This window comes from Ruditapes philippinarum, unplaced genomic scaffold, assembly GCF_026571515.1.
Source record: "Ruditapes philippinarum isolate M1 unplaced genomic scaffold, ASM2657151v2 ctg71_1_1_1_1, whole genome shotgun sequence".
Taxonomy (NCBI): Eukaryota; Metazoa; Mollusca; class Bivalvia; order Venerida; family Veneridae; genus Ruditapes; species Ruditapes philippinarum.
The window spans coordinates 385,188-404,263 of NW_026863691.1; the positions used below are offsets into that span (position 1 = coordinate 385,188).

Sequence of the window (19,076 nt, forward strand, 5' to 3'; positions counted from 1 at the left end):
CTTCGTTCTTTCCTATTCCATCACAAAAAAATTTCCTAGGCAACCACGCTGGTAGAGTGTATCCTACAGCTCTTCCGCACAATGTCATATTACCTACTTTTTTCTGACAGAAACATCAAAAGGTGTAAGGAGACAGTAAGTTGTCATAGAGTATTTTGCTCGATGAATATCTCTCAAGGGGAGCACTGGCCGAATGGTTTAGATGTCTGCCTACCAACCAAGAGTTCGTTGGTTCGAGCTCTTTTTGGGTCAAAGCCAAGATTTCTTAAACGACATCGTTTCTATAGATGTTCCAGGTAGCGGATTGTGATATAAATATATGTTGCATGATCTGGTTTTTCAATCAAGCTTGGATAAATATTTCCTTGTCATTGACAGAAGAGCCTACACGCAATAAGAGGCTCATTTTTGATTACTTTGTATGACAAATATATTATGTGAGGGCATTTATAAATGAAAAGGCAAGATGTATAGTTTCATGGATAGTGAATATATCCGGCTGTCATTTGCCAGTGTGTCTTTTTAATGATTTAAGTTTAGAGGAAAATCTGTAAAAAAAACGTTATATCAGGTTGATACCGCATGCGTTTCGCATTTTGAATACAGGAAGAGGGTAAGGATTTCTCCATATAAGACATAAGACCATAAAAATGTTATAACGGTATGGGGAGGAAATATGACTATATTTTTGAATATTAAAATTAAAGAAATTAAAATGTTGGTTGATGTAAATAACGATATAAATATGTAATATATGTTGTGTGTTAATTTTTCTTAAACCCTATATTTTATGCTAGTTGAATCTTTGTTGTATGATTTGTATGCTTTGTTCATATTAAAACTCCTTATTCCCCATTCCATTAGGCTGTGCATGCAACTTAATTTTAGTTAACTTTGTTTGTTACCCTGTATGTGCTTTATCTTGTTTCTTTTTTATGCTGTATTAGTTCTATCATAAATTTTTATGCACTTTTTATAAGTAAGTTTTATTTATCTATTTATTTATTTATATATTTTTTAGGAAACCTTCAATTACGTATTTATAAATTGTAGATGTTAACTTATAACTATTACTATTCTATTAATTTTTTATATTTTATTATTATTTTTATTTATTTCACATTGCTATATGTATCATACTTAAATTTCTAGACTACAGTCATTTATTACTTTTAGAAACTGTTATTACCTTTAATACAATATGTACTGTGCATGTCATCAATCTATGCCTTAATTTACCATCTTATTGTAAAGTTCTTCTTAACCATGATACTCTTATTTCATGCTTAAAGCTGCTAATAGTTTTATATGTTTTATTTTCAGAACTGTTATATGTTAGTAAATATGTTTTATGCCTTTGTTATTGTCGGTAAATAGCTTATTAGCTAATGTTTCTTGTAATATGTAATCCGACTTAAAATAAAGTTTCTTGTATCTTGTATCTTGTATCTTGAAAGGCTGTGTATGTAGCAGTGTGAAACAGTCGCTAGAACATATCCTTTTCATCTTAGAAATAATATGTGTTCTGTGCTGTTTCGACTAATACACAGCTTAAGACAACAGGGATACGTGTGTTTGAAATCATTTGAATGATAATGTTCTAGAAAGGATGCAAAAAAAACGTCTTTACTCTACAAATTCCAAGCACTCCTTAAATATTATTCTTGTTATCAAAATAAAATTAATGTTAATCTTATCTAAACAATTGAACAAATGAGTTCCCCGACTCCTCTCTTCATCTTCACTTTAAGCATTCAGAAATACAAGATTCTTATTAGCTATTCTGGGTGCACATTACGACTTTAAATTGATAATAAGAAACAATAGAACGTTATGAAATTATTTGATTTATTAAAAGAAAAAAAAACTCCAAACAAACATAAATAAGTGGTTAATATTGCTTGACTTTATAAGATTAAACATTGTCATTTTATAATCATGTTTTTCGTCATTTCCAAAATGATACATCAAAATTCAAACATAAAAAATTACACATTCAAACATAACAAATACAATAAGAGTGTCACAACAGAAGCTTGATAAATCTCGTGTAGAAATGTACGAGCATCGAAACTGAACATGCATGCATACTTGATCAAGATACACTTTTACTTAAACATTTTTCATAAATTGCCACGCATTCTACCTTTACATAAAGTTGACATTATGCCATTTCTTTGTCAAGTTGAGCTTAATTGACTTTGTATTTCAAAAAAAAGGACTGCTCAAATGGCGATTGTCAAACAGCTGATATTGTAAAATGTTTATGATAAAATATAAATCTGCCTAAAATATAAAAAGACTGCCCCACTCTTTTTTATAAATGAACTTTACAGGTAAATTCCGATGGATATTTACAAAGTTTACCTTGGGTCTCGTGAGTGATTTATCGTCGATGCCAAATAAATATATAAATTGAAAGAAATTATGGAAAATGAAAGCTTATTATAACTTGTACCTTAACATTTGGATTGACATGTTATTGTTCAAATGCTGAATAAATAAATTGAAAATTGAAAATGCATGGATGGGAATGTTAAATTTTTTTTATTTGTAAGTCTGTTTAAAATTACTTTTTGCACAATAGAATTGAAGTATTTCAAATGAATGACAACACAATTTACTTTGGTAAATCAAGTAAATTTAATCAGTCTAGTAAATTGACAGTGTTATATAAAAAAAATCAAATACTAGTATCAATTTAATTTTGTAAATGCTTACTTATAAACACTAACCTATACTTAAAGATCCGGTAACTCAATTTTTTATGATTGTATATCATAAATATTATGCTCAAATGAAGATTTGTCAATATTGTTAGTTCCAAAAAGCATTATTTGTAAACAAATTACCTAATTTTCATTTCAGGTTAATTAAGAGAGGTAATTAGAAATTTAGAAAAAGTCTAAGTCAAACTTTTCAATAAGAAATGAATGCATATATTTTAATGATTTCATAGAATGTGGACAAATATTTGCAGTACATATTTTATATATTCTTCGAAGTTTGAAGCATAATTATATACATATATAAAATTTCTCTGAAGTGTGGTAATAATCTTAATTATAACATACAGGTTCTTTAAAGAAAAGACATCTATCCAGCTAGTTTACGGAACGTCGGTGGTTCTACTCAGGTGCCCGTTCGTGCCTGAAATAATGCACGGAAGGGCACCTGAGGTCTTCCTCCACCAGTTTAAGCTGGAACGTCGCGATTTGACCTATACTGTGTCGATGTGACGTAAAACCCAAAACAAACAAACAAACACAATAAAGAAAAGACATAACCAAGGGGTTTCATCACATATAAAACACAAGATCAACAAGGAACGGCGGCGTTCAATGAACTCAACTCCTTCACGACCCAAGTTCATACATTAAATTATGCTAATGATAACAGGGGACATCTGGATGAATGTAAATTGTTGTTCTTAGCAAAAAATACGTAAACTTTTCGAGCACAATGATTTAATGCTAAAAAGTGCTTACAAATCTTATAATCTTATGGACTATTATAAACAAGACCGAAATGACTTTTATGAAAAAGTCAGTAAATGTATTAGTATAATGTATCTAAGTAAACATTTTATTTTTTAAAATCTCACAAAATAACAATTGTTTTTACTTTATAGCTCGTGCATCCTCAACGTGTTGAACAACATGTTCAAATTCAATGTTGAAATACCAACAATCGATGTAAATGGTCTAAACTAAATAGCTTCACTTCACACATCTGTAACCTTTTTATTTACCGACGAATTTTCATCAACGGCTGTACGGTTCCCTTTGTCTTCCTTTGATACAAAACAAGTGCAATCAACAATGCCGGAATCTTCAACGGGTGTCGAACCTATTGATACTAAGAGGGCGTCGCCTTTTGTACAGAACACGGAACCGTCGGCATAGTACACACAGGGCCACACAACCTCATATACACTGTTCGTATCTTTTGTTTCATCTTTGATACGCTCTTTCGCTGAATAAACTTTGAAGTGTTCCTTACAATACTGTTTTCCAACAACATCAAAGTTCAAAGCTAGACGCGGAGTGGAAACAACCATCACCCAGCAACAATCTACAAATTTGTGTAAAAATTCCTGTAGCATTTTCTTTGCTTCTTCAGTTTTGTCCTCTATTTGAAACCATGGTATTTCTTTACCAATAAACACTTTTTCTAACACCTCCTGCATATAATTAGGTGAGATATGTTATTGTTAAGACATGTGAGAAGCAAGAATTATAGATATATAAATCTAAGGCATTTTCTTGAACTTTTATAAAGCAATATATATTTAAATAGCTTCTTAAAGAATACTGAATGCTGTTAAAGTAGTAAGTTCAAAAGAAATATTTTTCAATGTCTTTATAAAATATACGCACCTGACTTATCCTTGCCCTTGCAGTATCTTTGATTGCATATTTCCTTCTCAATGCATACAGTTCTTCATGCTTAATAATACCAATAAAAGATTTTTTAACATTACAAAACATTCATAGTTGCTACATTTGGTAAGAAAAGCAACAATAATTCAATTTTTACACTGTATAATTTCTATTATTTTTTTCATTAGTATCTGCCTGGCTGATAAAAGACTATAAATCTATTTTCATTTTTGGGTTAAAAAAGCAAAACAACTATAGTTCGAGTAATGTAATCGGATGTCTGGATTTCAGCAGATAACAATCTTTATAAATACCTCTTCATGGGATGGACTACCCTGTGATTCACTCAAAAGCATAAACTGACGGAGTTGTTCGTCTGCTAAACAAAGGCATTCTTGATAACTTTCCTAGAACCAAAAGACAATGTTCACATTGCTTTCAATCTATAAAACGTGATAGAATATATAAAGAATCAAAAGATCTTTTAAAAACATTTAGACATCTCATTACCGTTAAAAGAATAGGTAATTGTAAATGCAAAATTATAAGCATAATTAGCAAATGATAGTAAATATATCAGTAAGACAAGCCTGTTGGGAAAACGATGATAAAATAGTTGAAACTATTATAACTCTTTTTTTCAACAAGTATTGAATCGAATCTCCAAACCTTTAAAAGTAAGTTTATACTGAGTCATGAAATGATAATACCACTTAAACGTTTCAGTAGAAAAACATAAAAATAAAAAGTTACCACCATTTTCAGTAGACGTCAAAATGTCTTTCTATTTATATGTTATAAATATTTTTAACATATAAATATCCGGAAAAAAGTATCGCTCGGAAGCATTTAAAACAGCAAAACATGAACATTGCAGACTCGGTTTAATTGAGTATGTACATGAGGGATAATGAAAAATGTAACACTCCCCATGTCCCATAGCATAGCTTGAACTATGTCAGTTAGCTTTATTTTAATGTAATAGGTAAATCATATTGAGATATTGTTCCTTGTAAAAGTACCTTCATCAATGACGTTAGACTCTGAATTATTTGATCTTCCAATATTCCCTGTTTTGCTAGCCAAATCGATAACTTTGCCCAATCATTGCTATATACATTGCTGAACTGAGTTATGATATTAATTTTCGACAAACTGTCATTGGTACTTTCAAAGGCTCCCGATGTGTCCATCACCTTCGCCATATGTTTAGTAATTTCACTTGAGCTAAAAATTGAAGGAAAGATACAATATTTATAACAGTAAAAATTCCAAAACATAATTAAAGTGACTTACATTTTAAACTACTTACTTTTTCATTAAATACACGCTGAATACTGTAACTTTATTTGATAAAACAAAAATGTAATAATAACCAAAAGTAAAGCACAAAAAATATGTTACCGTTTTTCTGCTGTTTTACTTCTCTCTTGAAACTTCTTGATAATTAATTGTTGGTCTTTGATTTCATTTTGTTGGTGTTTGATTTCATTTTGTAATTGTTTTATTTGGCGTTCCAATTTATCGTTAGTATCAAGAACATCATCGAGGACTGTGTTTTGTTCTGTCGGATTTCCGTTTTTAGCCATCAGTTTCTTTTATATAGAATATATAGAATAAAACGAAAAGTATGTTAATCTTGCAACACACATTTTATACGACTATTCTTTCTTTATATAGCTTCAGGACTAAATTGGTATCCAGGTTTGTAGCTATCCTGTTGTTTTATTAAAATAATTATAAAAAGAATAATAAAATAGAAAACCTTGAAAACCAAACAAAACATAAGTTAATAAGAACAAAATTTGATCAGAATTTTAATACCTGTCTTAATTCCCACTTTAATCATTTAATTAATATTTTCATATTTTACATATTGGCGATAAAGAGTGTATACGAATTTAATATTGGGTTAAATTGAACAACTTACAAGAACAATATGTCTGCAAGTGTGCTATATAATTACTTACAGATTGTCCTCTGTTCTGTTGTGATTTTTTTTCTATCCTGAAATTTAATTGTAAGAAAACTAATCAATATCAAGTTGTATATCAAAATCAAGTGCTAACTGATATCAGAAAATAATCTTTCAATGTATTTTGCTGGTTTAACGAGCCTTCATTTCAATAAAACATTGATGTAAAGATGAATTGGAATTTTTCATATTGAACACATACATAAATGATATTTTTACTTATTTCTTAGTTTGTTTTAATTAATCTTTTATTACGTTGATAAGAGCACATATGTTTCTTTGTGTTAACTTTCATACTATTGACCTATCTTTTATTGCAAAGGTGATTAGACATAAAAATTATCTATTTCCCCTGTATGTAAATTACTATAGGTAACGTAAACATTCATATACATGCTCTTTTACTTACCACTTTCGATTTTGAAATGGTCTACTTTCGATTTTGAAATATTCTACTTTCGATTTCAATTTTTGTTTTGTTTCGTTTTCGAATATTACTTATAAACAAAATACTGACTTTAAGGAGTGCATTTAGGTAGACAAGTAACAATAAAGAGATACTATTAACCCGTTCTTATTTCCTTTGTCAGTAGGAGCTTCAAGGACACAGTGTGATGCATTGGAAGCATTTATTAGACCTTCTACATACAGTCCTAAAATTATTAAAAGAAATTTTCATTATAAAATTATAAAAATAATGAATATATATGCATTAATTTTTCTGTTTAACATATTCAAGATTTAAGTCACAAATGATTATAAGCTCATGTAAACTCAGTCATAAATATACTAATACTTTACTTTACTTTACTGGAGTTGAGGTCGCAAGACGTCATCATCGTCTTCTATAACCCCCCCCCCCCCCCCCCATGGTTTTGTACCCAGTTCTGATCCGGTATGGTGGTATACTGTGAAATGTTGCAACAGTAATCTACAGTTATCAACAGTAATAAAAAAAGTATTACCTTCATATAACATCGCATATGACCCTATTAATAATCACTTATAAATATTTACTTAGAGACAATAAAATACCAATAAGGAACCGTATACTTAATATTTTGTATGATATTTAATTATTAAAGCGCCCCCTATCGTATCATAAACCAGTCGCAACTTCTCGGTCTCTTCCGTCAAGTTTCCGATAAAGGATCGAGTACGATAACGGTATTACTTATATAAAGCGTATAAATTATTACTGGGATTTATTTACTTTAGTTATTTCATTGTATCTTGTGAAAGTCGACTTAATTTAAATAAACTTATAGATATGTAGTAAAAAAAAACGTTAATCATATTCTAATTACTATCACTAAGAGTGTACCTGATGACAATACGTCCTTGTATGTTTACAATTATTATCCTTATTGTTCCTTTTATCTAAAACGTTTAACTGTTATCCTAAAACATAGATGATATGATTTTCATGCAGTTAGTTCATGTGTAATACGAAACGACATATTTAGAAAATGTGTTTCTTCTGATTTATTAAGCATTGAAACTATTTTTAACGATGTAATTAATAATAATTTAAGCTTAGATAGCGGTATTGACTCTATATCTGCTATTTTATACAAAAATACATATGATATTTTCGGAGTTACGAAAGTTGTTAAAACTTTTAAGTACAGACGGAAATTTAAAAGTCAATGGTTTGACCAAAATTGTGAGCGTGAAAGAGAGAATTTTGTTCATGCAAATAGATTGTATTCAAATTGTAGATCTGCACTTCATAGAGAAAATCTGATTAATAATAGACGATTGTATAGATTAGCTAAGAGGAGAGCAAAGACAAAATATCACTTAGCTCAAAAGAATAAAATGCATAATTTATCAAAAACGTCTCCGAAATTGTTTTGGAAGGAAATAAAAAAGTTTAGAAAGAAAAGTCCCGATTGTATAAAGTGTCGAATGAAACGTTTTTTTAACCGATTTCAATAATTTATTTAATAGCCAAAATGTATTTTCAAATGATGATGTTGAACAGTGTATTAATAGTGATGATGTTATATTACAACAAGTTGATATGTCAGATAAAGAAATTACAATAGAGGAGGTATCTAAGGCTATTTCTTCGCTAAATAGGAATAAAAGTGGTGGTTATGACTTACTTTTACCAGAAATAATTATTGAATGTAATGATTTATTATCTCCAATTTTAAGTAAAATTTTTAATCATATTTTCACAAGTGGATCTTATCCAACCTCATGGAATGAATAAAGCAATTAATTATTGTACCTGTCCCGAATAAAACGGATCCAAGTGAAGTAAATAATAATAGGGGTATTGCGTTTTCAAAAAATTTCTCAGTAATCCTAGATAATAGACTTCGAAAATGGTCAGAGGTCAATAATTTCTTAACAGATAATCAGTATGGATTTAGGAATAGTAGAAGTACTATTGACTGCATATTTGTTCTAAATTATGTTATTGATAAGATTATTAAACGTGATAAAAAGAAATTGTATACTGCATTTGTAGATTTCCTAGTTTTAATACCACAATTCATTAAAGCAATATGTATGACCCTACTTGGGTTTTGATTTCAGCTTCTTGGCTTCTGATGAAGTTATTAAAGATATAATCTGGTCATCATATATACATTTTGAGATCTGACAAGTGACTTTTCTATTCATGAAAATTTCAGTTAGAATAGGAATAATCCTCTATAGGGATATTTTCTGAAATATTTTGCCCGTCAACCATATAAAACAAGATCATTTATATATGCCAGGCATATTTTTCTCCTTAAAAAATCACATCTCAAGCATGAATACTAGATTTTAAGATAGGGTTAGGAACATTTCTTAAAATGTTAGTCTATGGGAAAATATCATAACGAAAAAGGCCTAAGTGACAAAAAATATTAAAATATAAAATAAAAGAAATATCATCGGCTCTGTGAGAACCAAATAACTGTGGTTTCTGAGCTCGAATATCGGCGAAGTATTCCGAATAGTTTCTTGTTAACATATAAGCTTCCCTTCATAGCAATCTAAATTCCATTAAAACTCTATGCATTTTGGATTTTGTTTCATATCCCATAAACATAGAACCTCAAAAACCACTTTTGAATGTGCTTTTATTCGGAACAGCAAAAGGGTAAAAAAGTAAACTCAGCCATTGACTATATTACGGTGGCATAGAGGGGACAACAGAAATATTTTATCACGTGCGCACGCGATGAGGGACATCAGAAATATTTTATCTATCACGTGCGCACGCGATAGCTACTACGTGCGCACGCGACAGCTACTACGTGCGCACGCGATAACTACTACGTGCGCACGCGATATCTACTACGTGCGCACGTAATACCTTCCATTTCTAAAATGGACAGGGAAGTAAGTGCTCATTCATGACTTGTTTGAAATTAAAAGCTATCGCGTGCGCACGTAATAAATTGTAGTATATAGTAATAGTTATAGTAGTCATAGCGTGCGCACAGTAATAGTAATAGTAGTCATAGCATAGTAATAGTAATAGAAGTCATAGCGTGCGCACGTGGTAGCTATCGCGTGCGCACGTGGTATTTAAATATTTTCCGATGTCCCCAAACGCGTGCGCACGTGACATATAAAATATGCTGTCCTCCATCGCGTGCGCACGTGATAGATAAAATATTTCTGATGTCCCCCATCGCGTGCGCACGTGATAGATAAAATATTTCTGATGTCCCCTCTATGCCACCGTAATAATGTAATTCGCATGGACGAAAAATAGTCAGTTCAACTCAATTTTTACAATGATAAAATACATGTAAGCATAATGTCACTTTAATGGTTTGCGATTGGAAAAATTGGTTTACAGTGGCACAGAATGAGGAATTTGATAAACATTGTTTGGAATTTGCTACTAGTTGTGGATTGCGGTTTCAATTTACGTGACTGTAATGTACGAGTAAAAAAGTTGTGTTAAGATGTATGTAAGATCCAAAGTCTTTGTCAGTACATTTATTTAATTAATTTATTGTTCGGCAGTTAAAAAACATGTAAAAGCGGAAAATATGCTCATCTTCCAATGAATGTATGTCATTTCTATATGCAATGCATTGTTAATAAGATTTTTTTATATTTTTCACATACATTTCATTTATTCCTATTTAAAAAATTGTATTTAGATATATACAATGTATTGATTTATCTTTACTTTAATTATAACTTGAATTTCACATGTATTACAATTCTATATCTTACGTTGTTTAGTTAATATACATATGACGTATTAAGTGTTTGTGATATAAACATATGTATTACCTCATTACCTCATTTAAGGTGTTTTATATGTTTGCGTTTCATTTTTTATGTGTCTATAAAAATTGTTCACAATTTCCTTGCTTGTTTGAATGAAAATATAAGTAGATTTATTTTCTTTAATAAATAAAGAGTTTTAATGTAGCGGGTTATTAACGTATGACCGTATCAACACTCGTCTAAGCGTGTATAAAACTGTTATCTCTGTCACGTGAATTCCGTGCGCAGAATCCTACAGCTTTAGTAAATCACTTTAAATTCCAACGTGGTAACATCGTTCATTAAAATCCACAGCCAATGTTTATATAGCAGCTGATATGGTTTAAAATGCCGAATTCCGTCATCTAACATTCAGATAAGTATTTTATTTGCCATAATTGTTTTTTTTAACTGTTAGAGATGGTATTCTATGATTTTAAGTTTTACCTCTCATGTACATTGTATTTCATAGTGAGTTCGCTACCTTTGTTCTCTACCTTGTCTTAATTAAATAAATCAGTTAGCTTTAGTGCTGTTAGTATTATACAATATAAAAGTGCATGATTTATTTAGTTTCCGACTGTTTAATACATTTGAATATTCTTTTACTTTTTGAAAACCCAATTTTCTAGTTATCTGGACACATCGGCACGAACACGTGCTTGGTTTCTCCTAAACAGATAAAGTGATTCAACATTGACGATTTATTCTATTTATCTATATATTTGGTTTATATTTCAATATATTACGAATTTCAATTACAGCAGTATATGCCCTATCTGTAGCAGAATTCTGTTGTTATTCATTGAATGAATTTAGTTGGGTTTTTTCCCCGCATAATATAAACTTAAATGAGTTTGCGTACATTTTATTTCTTATGTGGTGTCAATTAGCATCCACTTATTCAGTAGGTGGTTAAAACAAGATAAAATGAACAGAAATGGTAATGTACAACTTTCGTGAAAAACCCTAGCATAACCAAAATGATTGGCAGGTCATCGGCACGTGAGTCTAATCCCATCAGTTATCAAAGGACGTACACCTGTTGTCTTTTCTTATGAAGAAATTGGTCATTCAAGCAGTAAACAAAATAGCATAGTGGCATGGCATGATTTTTGGTTGACAGTTAACAAAGAAATTCAATACGCATATGTATGGAGGGTTATTTATGCCAAAATTACATCTTGCTTTCTTACGTTACATCGTGCTTTCTAACTTGTACATCGTGCTTTCTAACTTGTACATCTTGCATTCTGACATATACATCTTGCATTCTGACTTTTACATGTTGCTTTCTTACCTGCACACTATATATGCTTTCTGCTGTGTGCGACTTGCTTAATTTTATGTTGATGTCGTTATTTTACGATCAATTATTATTCATTTGTTGATCTGGTATATTAATTCAATAAATTAACCTGCAACTGTTTGTATTTGGGTCTATTTACTCAGCATGAATGACGAATGTCATAAGGTAGAATGCGCATAGCCGAAAGCCGAATGCGGGAAGCATAATACAACGCGACATCTGGTGTAATAATATGTGATACCCAAATTATGCTAACAGGTGGCGCTACAGTTATATTCTCGGTAAAGTCCGTATTGCGGTTCGGATTCAGTTTACCAAGTTACGTCCCTTTGTTTTAAAATTTCCATTTGCACTCATGGAGGAAATATACAAAACGATTTAACCAATTTTTATATATATTAATGAAACTCTGTAGGTCAAATTATATTTCCAGCTGACAATGACAAGTTGCACATTTCCAAATCAATGGTTTGAGAATTTTTTTTTATTCATCAACAAAATAATTATAAAATAGAACAGTTGTTCAACATTGTTCAAAGTTCTTTGGCCATAAAAAACTTCTTATTAAAATATTTCATACTCTTGAAAAGTTCTTAAATTTTGACATGGCTTATTTCCAATACCTGTGACCATCCACAACATTTTTAATGTGTTTCTATTAATTAGGACATTTTCTTGCCTATTTTCAAACTAATTTTGTAGACACGTTAGATTTTTTAAATTCAACTTGTCAAAAAAAATGTCTTTTTTTCACTAAGTTGAAATTATTCCAAGATGCTTTATGAATACGGCCCCAGGTTCTTGTTCACAGTGTCAGCTTAAAACTGAAGGAACTGCTGCCAAAATCAGCTGATTCTTAGGAAGAAAAAAAAGAAAGAAAAAAGGCAAAACTGTCTAGACTGTCAATCTATGAGAGTTTAGCTTTAGGACGAATGATTTCATAATATTAATTGATGAGTACATAAAAACAAAATGTACAAAAATGTCCCAAGAAATGGTTATAAAATCAAATGAATTGTTTGTCATAGAAGATATTAATAAACATTTTTTTTATACATTCTCAGTGGTGTTTGTATTGCAAATACTATTGCCTTAAGATATAAAACTTTTTTTTGTTTTAAATGAGTAAGATCTGCTATACATTTCCAATATCATGAACGCTATAATTAAAGAAAACTACTAAAAAGGCATCTTCAGCCAAACATGCAATATTCATTTTATAACCATTTCTTGGGACCATTTTTGTACATTTTGTTTTTATGTACTCATCAATTAATATTATGAAATCATTCGTCCTAAAGCTACACCACGGTGCATATCTATATCGGCACCCTCTTTGCGAAATCTGCTCAAACGGTACCCTCTTTACACATGCACAGGTCATTCTCTGCTAAAAACAAACCAGCGATGGATAACAATCCAGTAACATTTCAATGTAATAAGGAAAGGGGGTTTGACACGTACAAAAGATATATACCACGGAACACTAAAATGTTTTATTTATGTGCTGATTTGTCATGTGCCCGTTTTTCATGTACTGCAACTTTACAATAAGCTACAAAAAATCGACGTGTCTTGCCTCGCCCATCACCTCGACATACTTTTCGGGCTGCAATGAACCGTGGGCTTGATTATATATGCATCATACATATTTAATATGTTCATTTACATATCATCTTCGGATAAATGGCAGTATATTGTCAAAAATAAATTCATAAAAACACCCTACTTTCGGTTTTGCAGCGTACCCTCATGGCACAACATATGCTTTTATTTGCGTTAATCGTTAAATAGGTATGTAATATTTCTTACTTTTATGTAAATATTACATACATAGAGGATATTGAATGAGTGTAAGATCAGTACTGAATTTATTGCACGAGTAGAATAAAATTATATTATGCGAGCCTCTGGCGAGCATAATATTATTTTATTCAACGAGTGCAATAAATTCAGTAATGAACTTACACGAATTTAATATTCTATTTATCACATACCCAAAATAAAGACCGTTTAAAGTGAAATTAGAGTCATTTTTCTAGTATAACGCTAACATTTAGCGCGTCCTTAAATAACGCTAATGAAGTCACGTCAAAATATATGCACGGCCGTGCAATACCATATTTACGGAGTCGCAAAATCGGCACGTTTGTGTGATAAATGTACTTAACGATTAACGCAAATAAAAGCATATGTCGTGCCTTGTGGGTACGTATGTGTTAAAAAAATGAGAGGGTACCTATGATATATAAATTCAAATGAAGAGAGGTTGCCCGTGCCGCTGCAAAAGAAAAAAAAGGCAAAACTGTCTAGTCTGACAGACTAGACAGTTTTGACATTTTATTTTATTTTTTTTTCTCAGAATCAGCTGATTTTGGCAGCAGTTTCTTCAGTTTTAAGCTGACACTGTGAACAAGAACCTGGGCCGTATTCATAAAGCATCTTAGTGAATAATTTTAACTTAGTGAAAAAAGACATTTTTTTGACAAGTTGAATTTAAAAAATCTAACGTGTGTACAAAATTAGTTTGAAAATAGGCAAGAAAATGTCCTAATTAATAAAAACACATTAAAAATGTTGTGGATGGTCACAGGTATTGGAAATAAGCCATGTCAAAATTTAAGAACTTTTTAAGAGTATGAAATGTTTTAATAAGAAGTTTTTTATGGCCCAAGCACTTTGAACAATGTTGAACAACTGTTCTATTTTATAATTATTTTGTTGATGAAAAAAAAAATTCTCAAACCATTGATTTGGAAATGTACAACTTGTCATTGTCAGCTGGAAATATAATTTGACCTGCAGAGTTTCATTAATAAATATAAAAATTGGTTAAATCGTTTTGTATATTTTCTCCATGAGTGCAAATGGAAATTTTAAAACAAAGGGACGTAACTTGGTAAACTGAATCCGAACCGCAATACGGACTTTACCGAGAATATAACTGTAGCGCCACCTGTTAGCATAATTTGGGTATCACATATTATTACACCAGATGTCGCGTTGTATTATGCTTCCCGCATTCGGCTTTCGGCTATGCGCACTCTACCTTATGACATTCGTCATTCAAGATGAGTAAATAGACCCAAATACAAACAGTTGCAGGTTAATTTATTGAATTAATATACCAGATCAACAAATGAATAATAATTGATCGTTAAATAACGACATCAACATAAAATTAAGCAAGTCGCACACAGCAGAAAGCATAATGTGCATGTAAGAAAGCAACATGTAAAAGTCAGAATGCAAGATGTATATGTCAGAATGCATAATGTACAAGTTAGAAAGCACGATGTACAAGTTAGAAAGCACGATGTAACGTAGGAAAGCAAGATGTAATTTTGGCATAAATCACCCTCCATACTACAGTATTGGCCGATGTTAGAAATTGTTTGGTGGTAAAGAAATTTACAGTAAGACTACCTTAAGGAATTTCAAATAAAAAACTACTAACTGATGAAGAAATGATACAAATAATTATTTATCCAGTGAAAAGATAAAAAAATTTAATTAATAACAGCCTGGTAACAGCATTTGAACCTTCAAATGATTTTTTTTTCGAGATTCAGGAGGTGGCGCATTCCCATCTCACCCCCAAACATATTACAAATGTATAGCACTTTAAATAAAATCTTAGGGAACTCCCTGATCATAGAATAGAAAGCATGCGTGAAAGCATGACACACATTGAGCTACACAAACTGTGTCATTTTAAAATCTCAAAGTACCCGGTACACCCACTCTAAAATATAAAAATATAAGGTTTCCAATGATCTTAAAATGTGTTTTCTCCTAAGCTATCATCAATGAATGGATTTTTAATGCTTCCTTGTTTTTATTGAGATGGTAATGCAGGAAAAAATTGATCCTTAAATATTTTACCATCTTAGTTTTGATTTGCACAGAGGCCACCATTTTATCTACTGATGTCTCGGGACTTGATCAAGCATTCTTAAAGGGACTCCACTGAGATATTTTACCATGATGGGACAGGCAATAATTTTTCGAGATTAATGTTTTATTTGATGTATGTTTATTTCAATAACTTTTCTGCAAAATTTCAGATTATTTGCTCACTTTTTTTTCCAATTTTCACAAATTACCCAAAACTGAAAAGCGTTATTACCCTTTTCACTCAAATTAGGGTAAGAATATCACATAAAATACAATTTTCAATATATTTTGGAGTTATTTATTAATCATTTTTTGCATATCTTTCTGTTTTAAAGGCCCAAGCCCAATTATGTAAGAAATGCTATTCATAGCTTATCTTTTTAGGCTTACTTGGGTTACTTCAACATGTATTTATATTGTACATTTTTGTGTGTGTTAATACTTTTTTTTTAATGCTGTCCTGTTTCTTAGTCTTTGTTAAACTAAGAATATTAATAAAGAAAATTCTTAAAATAATTTCTTTTGAATAAACATGAATATAATGATAGTACATTTAGGGTATGATTTTTATACACCCATTTGTAAAAAGAACATATTCTTTTTATTCTCTATTTTATGATAAACTGATCGATATGTTAATATTTGTATAATGCTTTAAGTAGCAAAATAACTTTAGTAACAAAGACTCAAGTTCTATGATTAAAAGTTTACAACAATTTCTTAAAATTGTTTCTCCCAAAGACAGTTTTCACTATGAATTATAAATCAAATATTATATTTTACAGGACTGATGCTTGTTGGACAAGTTGTTAAACATTTGATAGAGAATCTCCATGTGAATTGATACTGTGACATTTAACATTGTAGTTCTATGGCAACAGATTGATACAGAGTTTTGTGCTGGACAGTGCCATGTGGGGGACGGATAGATTGAGCATGTTGATTGATGTGTTGCATGCAAAAAAAGATATAAAGGAACCATTTAAGACATTGTTTATGATTGGTAAAGACTTGAGCAGTTTTTATAAAAGACTATTGATTAAACATTCATTATTATATTAGCTTGATGATATTAGATCACCCTAGCTCTTAGGCAAATTATGTTCTACCACAGGGCAGCTGTAACATAAGGAAAATGGGGCCAATACATAATTGAAACATTTTTTTATTGTTTTTCAAATTGTTTTTCAATTCAGTTGGTTAAAATCAACATGGCCTTGATGACAAAATGGATTATATTATCAAGCAATGTATACTTCAGTTCTTTCAGTGCTTTGATTTTTCTTATGGCTGTGTTGAAAGTCTTCATGAAGATTTAGAGAGTATTAGTTAAATACTCATTCTAGCGGAACTTCTCAGGAGTTCTGTTTTCAAATCAAACTAGGGAAGTCAGTTTTATTACTACATGTAGTATACAATAATGATACCTGTGGCAGCTGTATTTGATAAACTAGCACGCACAGGCTTACATTTTAAAATTAAAATAAAAAGAAGTACACAACGTAAAGTTAAGCTAGTGATTCACAGGAACAATCTTAGTATTAATATTGATAAACCGACTGTTAAAACAATTTGACTCTAACCAGAATAGAGGCGAGAACATCAGCATACATGTGACATTAAAATAACATTGCTACACTTATCTACATTCAAATGAAATTAGTAAAGCATGATGTGCTTTTAGTGTTTAACTTAACGAATAAAACGTCCACAGATAAAATGATATTGGCCAATGTGAAATTAAAAAAAGATCTAATTCTTACTGGCTCATTGAATTTTTACATGGCAAAAAGTACAAAACAACATTTGCCGTGTAATTTAAGCTTAATGGACAGCAAAACTTTTATTTCTTTGATCTGTACATAAAATGTAGTACATCATCATATACAGCATAGTTTCTGAGTAACAAATACATTTGAGCCGCGTCATGACAAAACCAACATAATGGGTTTGCGACCAGCATGGATCCAGACCAGCCTGCGCATCCGCGCAGTCTGATCAGGACCCATGATGTTCGCTATCAGTTTCTCTACTTGTTATAGGGTTTGTAAGCGAACAGCATGGATCCTGATCAGACTGCGCGGACGCGCAGGCTGGTCTGGATCCATGCTGGTCGCAAACGCATTACGTTGGTTTTGTCGTGACGAGGCTAATTTCAATGCAATCAATCAATGCAATAATATAAAAGTAAAACACTAATGCTTGTAATCAAACATACGTTGGTCGTTATCAAGCCTTAGTTAAATGAAGTTGAACAAATATAAAAAATAAGATAAAGTCGAAATTTTGTTTTATCATTGAACATTATTCAATATGTTTTAAGTTCTAATACTCATAGCTTTGAATATAAAGGCTACGAATACTTGAATAACATGGGCATAATAAGAATAAAAAGAAAAATTCATCTTCCAAGGCTCTTACAGAACAACATTGGCATTAGCGTTCATTTCTATGTATTCTATTCCTCGTCCATCTTCCACTTAGTATTCTTAGGTTATGTGTAGAAGTTCTTAATCTATTATTAAAGGTGCAAGGAACATACCTAGATAATCTTCCTGATTGAAAGGTTTGCTTACACACTTTATATAAGTCTATCACAGAACTGCCGTATATGAAGCAGACAATAATTCGTTGTCTAAATATCGGAATAAGGTTTTTAAAATCAATGATAGAAGGTTTTTAAAATCAATGATATATGGGTTATTTCAAATATTTGTAAAACCATAGTCACATAAAAGCTTTTTAGCATATGCTACCCATTTATCGTGTAGTGCTAGCTGATAAACCCAGTACTTAACAATGCGTATATAAAGTGATATATTCAAAGCTCTGCATGAACACTTACAGAACAAGTAGTATTTCTTACTGACAACATCGTTTTACAAAATTTCAAATATAATCTTTCGATTTGTTTTGATTTTGTAAAGCACAAGAATCAAATACCCGGCATCATAAGGTTCGTTTAAAATAATACTATTTACAATTTAATAGCAAAGCGTTAAGCGCATTTAACGCTTAACCGGTATCGCATTCCTGATTAAATATTTAATTAATAATAATAATTATGTTAAATGTCCACTTTTTCAACAGTATTATCATTACATGCCGAAAAACTCGTTTTTTTTAAAAAAAAAAAACATTTTTTTCTAAATAAAACAATTTTAGATTTATGTATATTTACTTCTATCATGATATATCTGATAAAAGTGATAATCCATTCAACTGTGCATAATGTTGAAATAAATGCGACTAGAATTTATTTGACAAGTGTCTGTCGTTC

The 19,076-nt window shown here is 30.8% G+C and overlaps 1 protein-coding gene across 1 annotated transcript; it reads right to left on the bottom strand.

Annotated features, from left to right (window-relative positions):
* Positions 1-1,884: 1,884 nt before the first annotated feature.
* On the bottom strand, positions 1,885-7,473 carry LOC132723027 (uncharacterized). Its single transcript, XM_060707684.1, has 8 exons — positions 7,323-7,473; positions 6,926-7,010; positions 6,353-6,389; positions 5,787-5,977; positions 5,405-5,609; positions 4,697-4,789; positions 4,380-4,448; positions 1,885-4,183 (listed from the first exon to the last, which is right to left on the bottom strand). Exons 1-8 carry the CDS (start codon positions 7,333-7,335, stop codon positions 3,725-3,727), a joined length of 1,152 nt encoding a protein of 383 aa, XP_060563667.1. The 5' UTR covers positions 7,336-7,473; the 3' UTR covers positions 1,885-3,724.
* Positions 7,474-19,076: the final 11,603 nt, after the last annotated feature.

Coding starts and splice junctions, on each gene's coding strand:
- LOC132723027 (XM_060707684.1), bottom strand. Junction 5,610..5,786: donor AGTAAAACAGCAGAAAAACG/GTAACATATTTT, acceptor TTCAATTTTTAG/CTCAAGTGAAATTACTAAAC. Junction 4,449..4,696: donor GTAGTCCATCCCATGAAGAG/GTATTTATAAAG, acceptor GGTATTATTAAG/CATGAAGAACTGTATGCATT.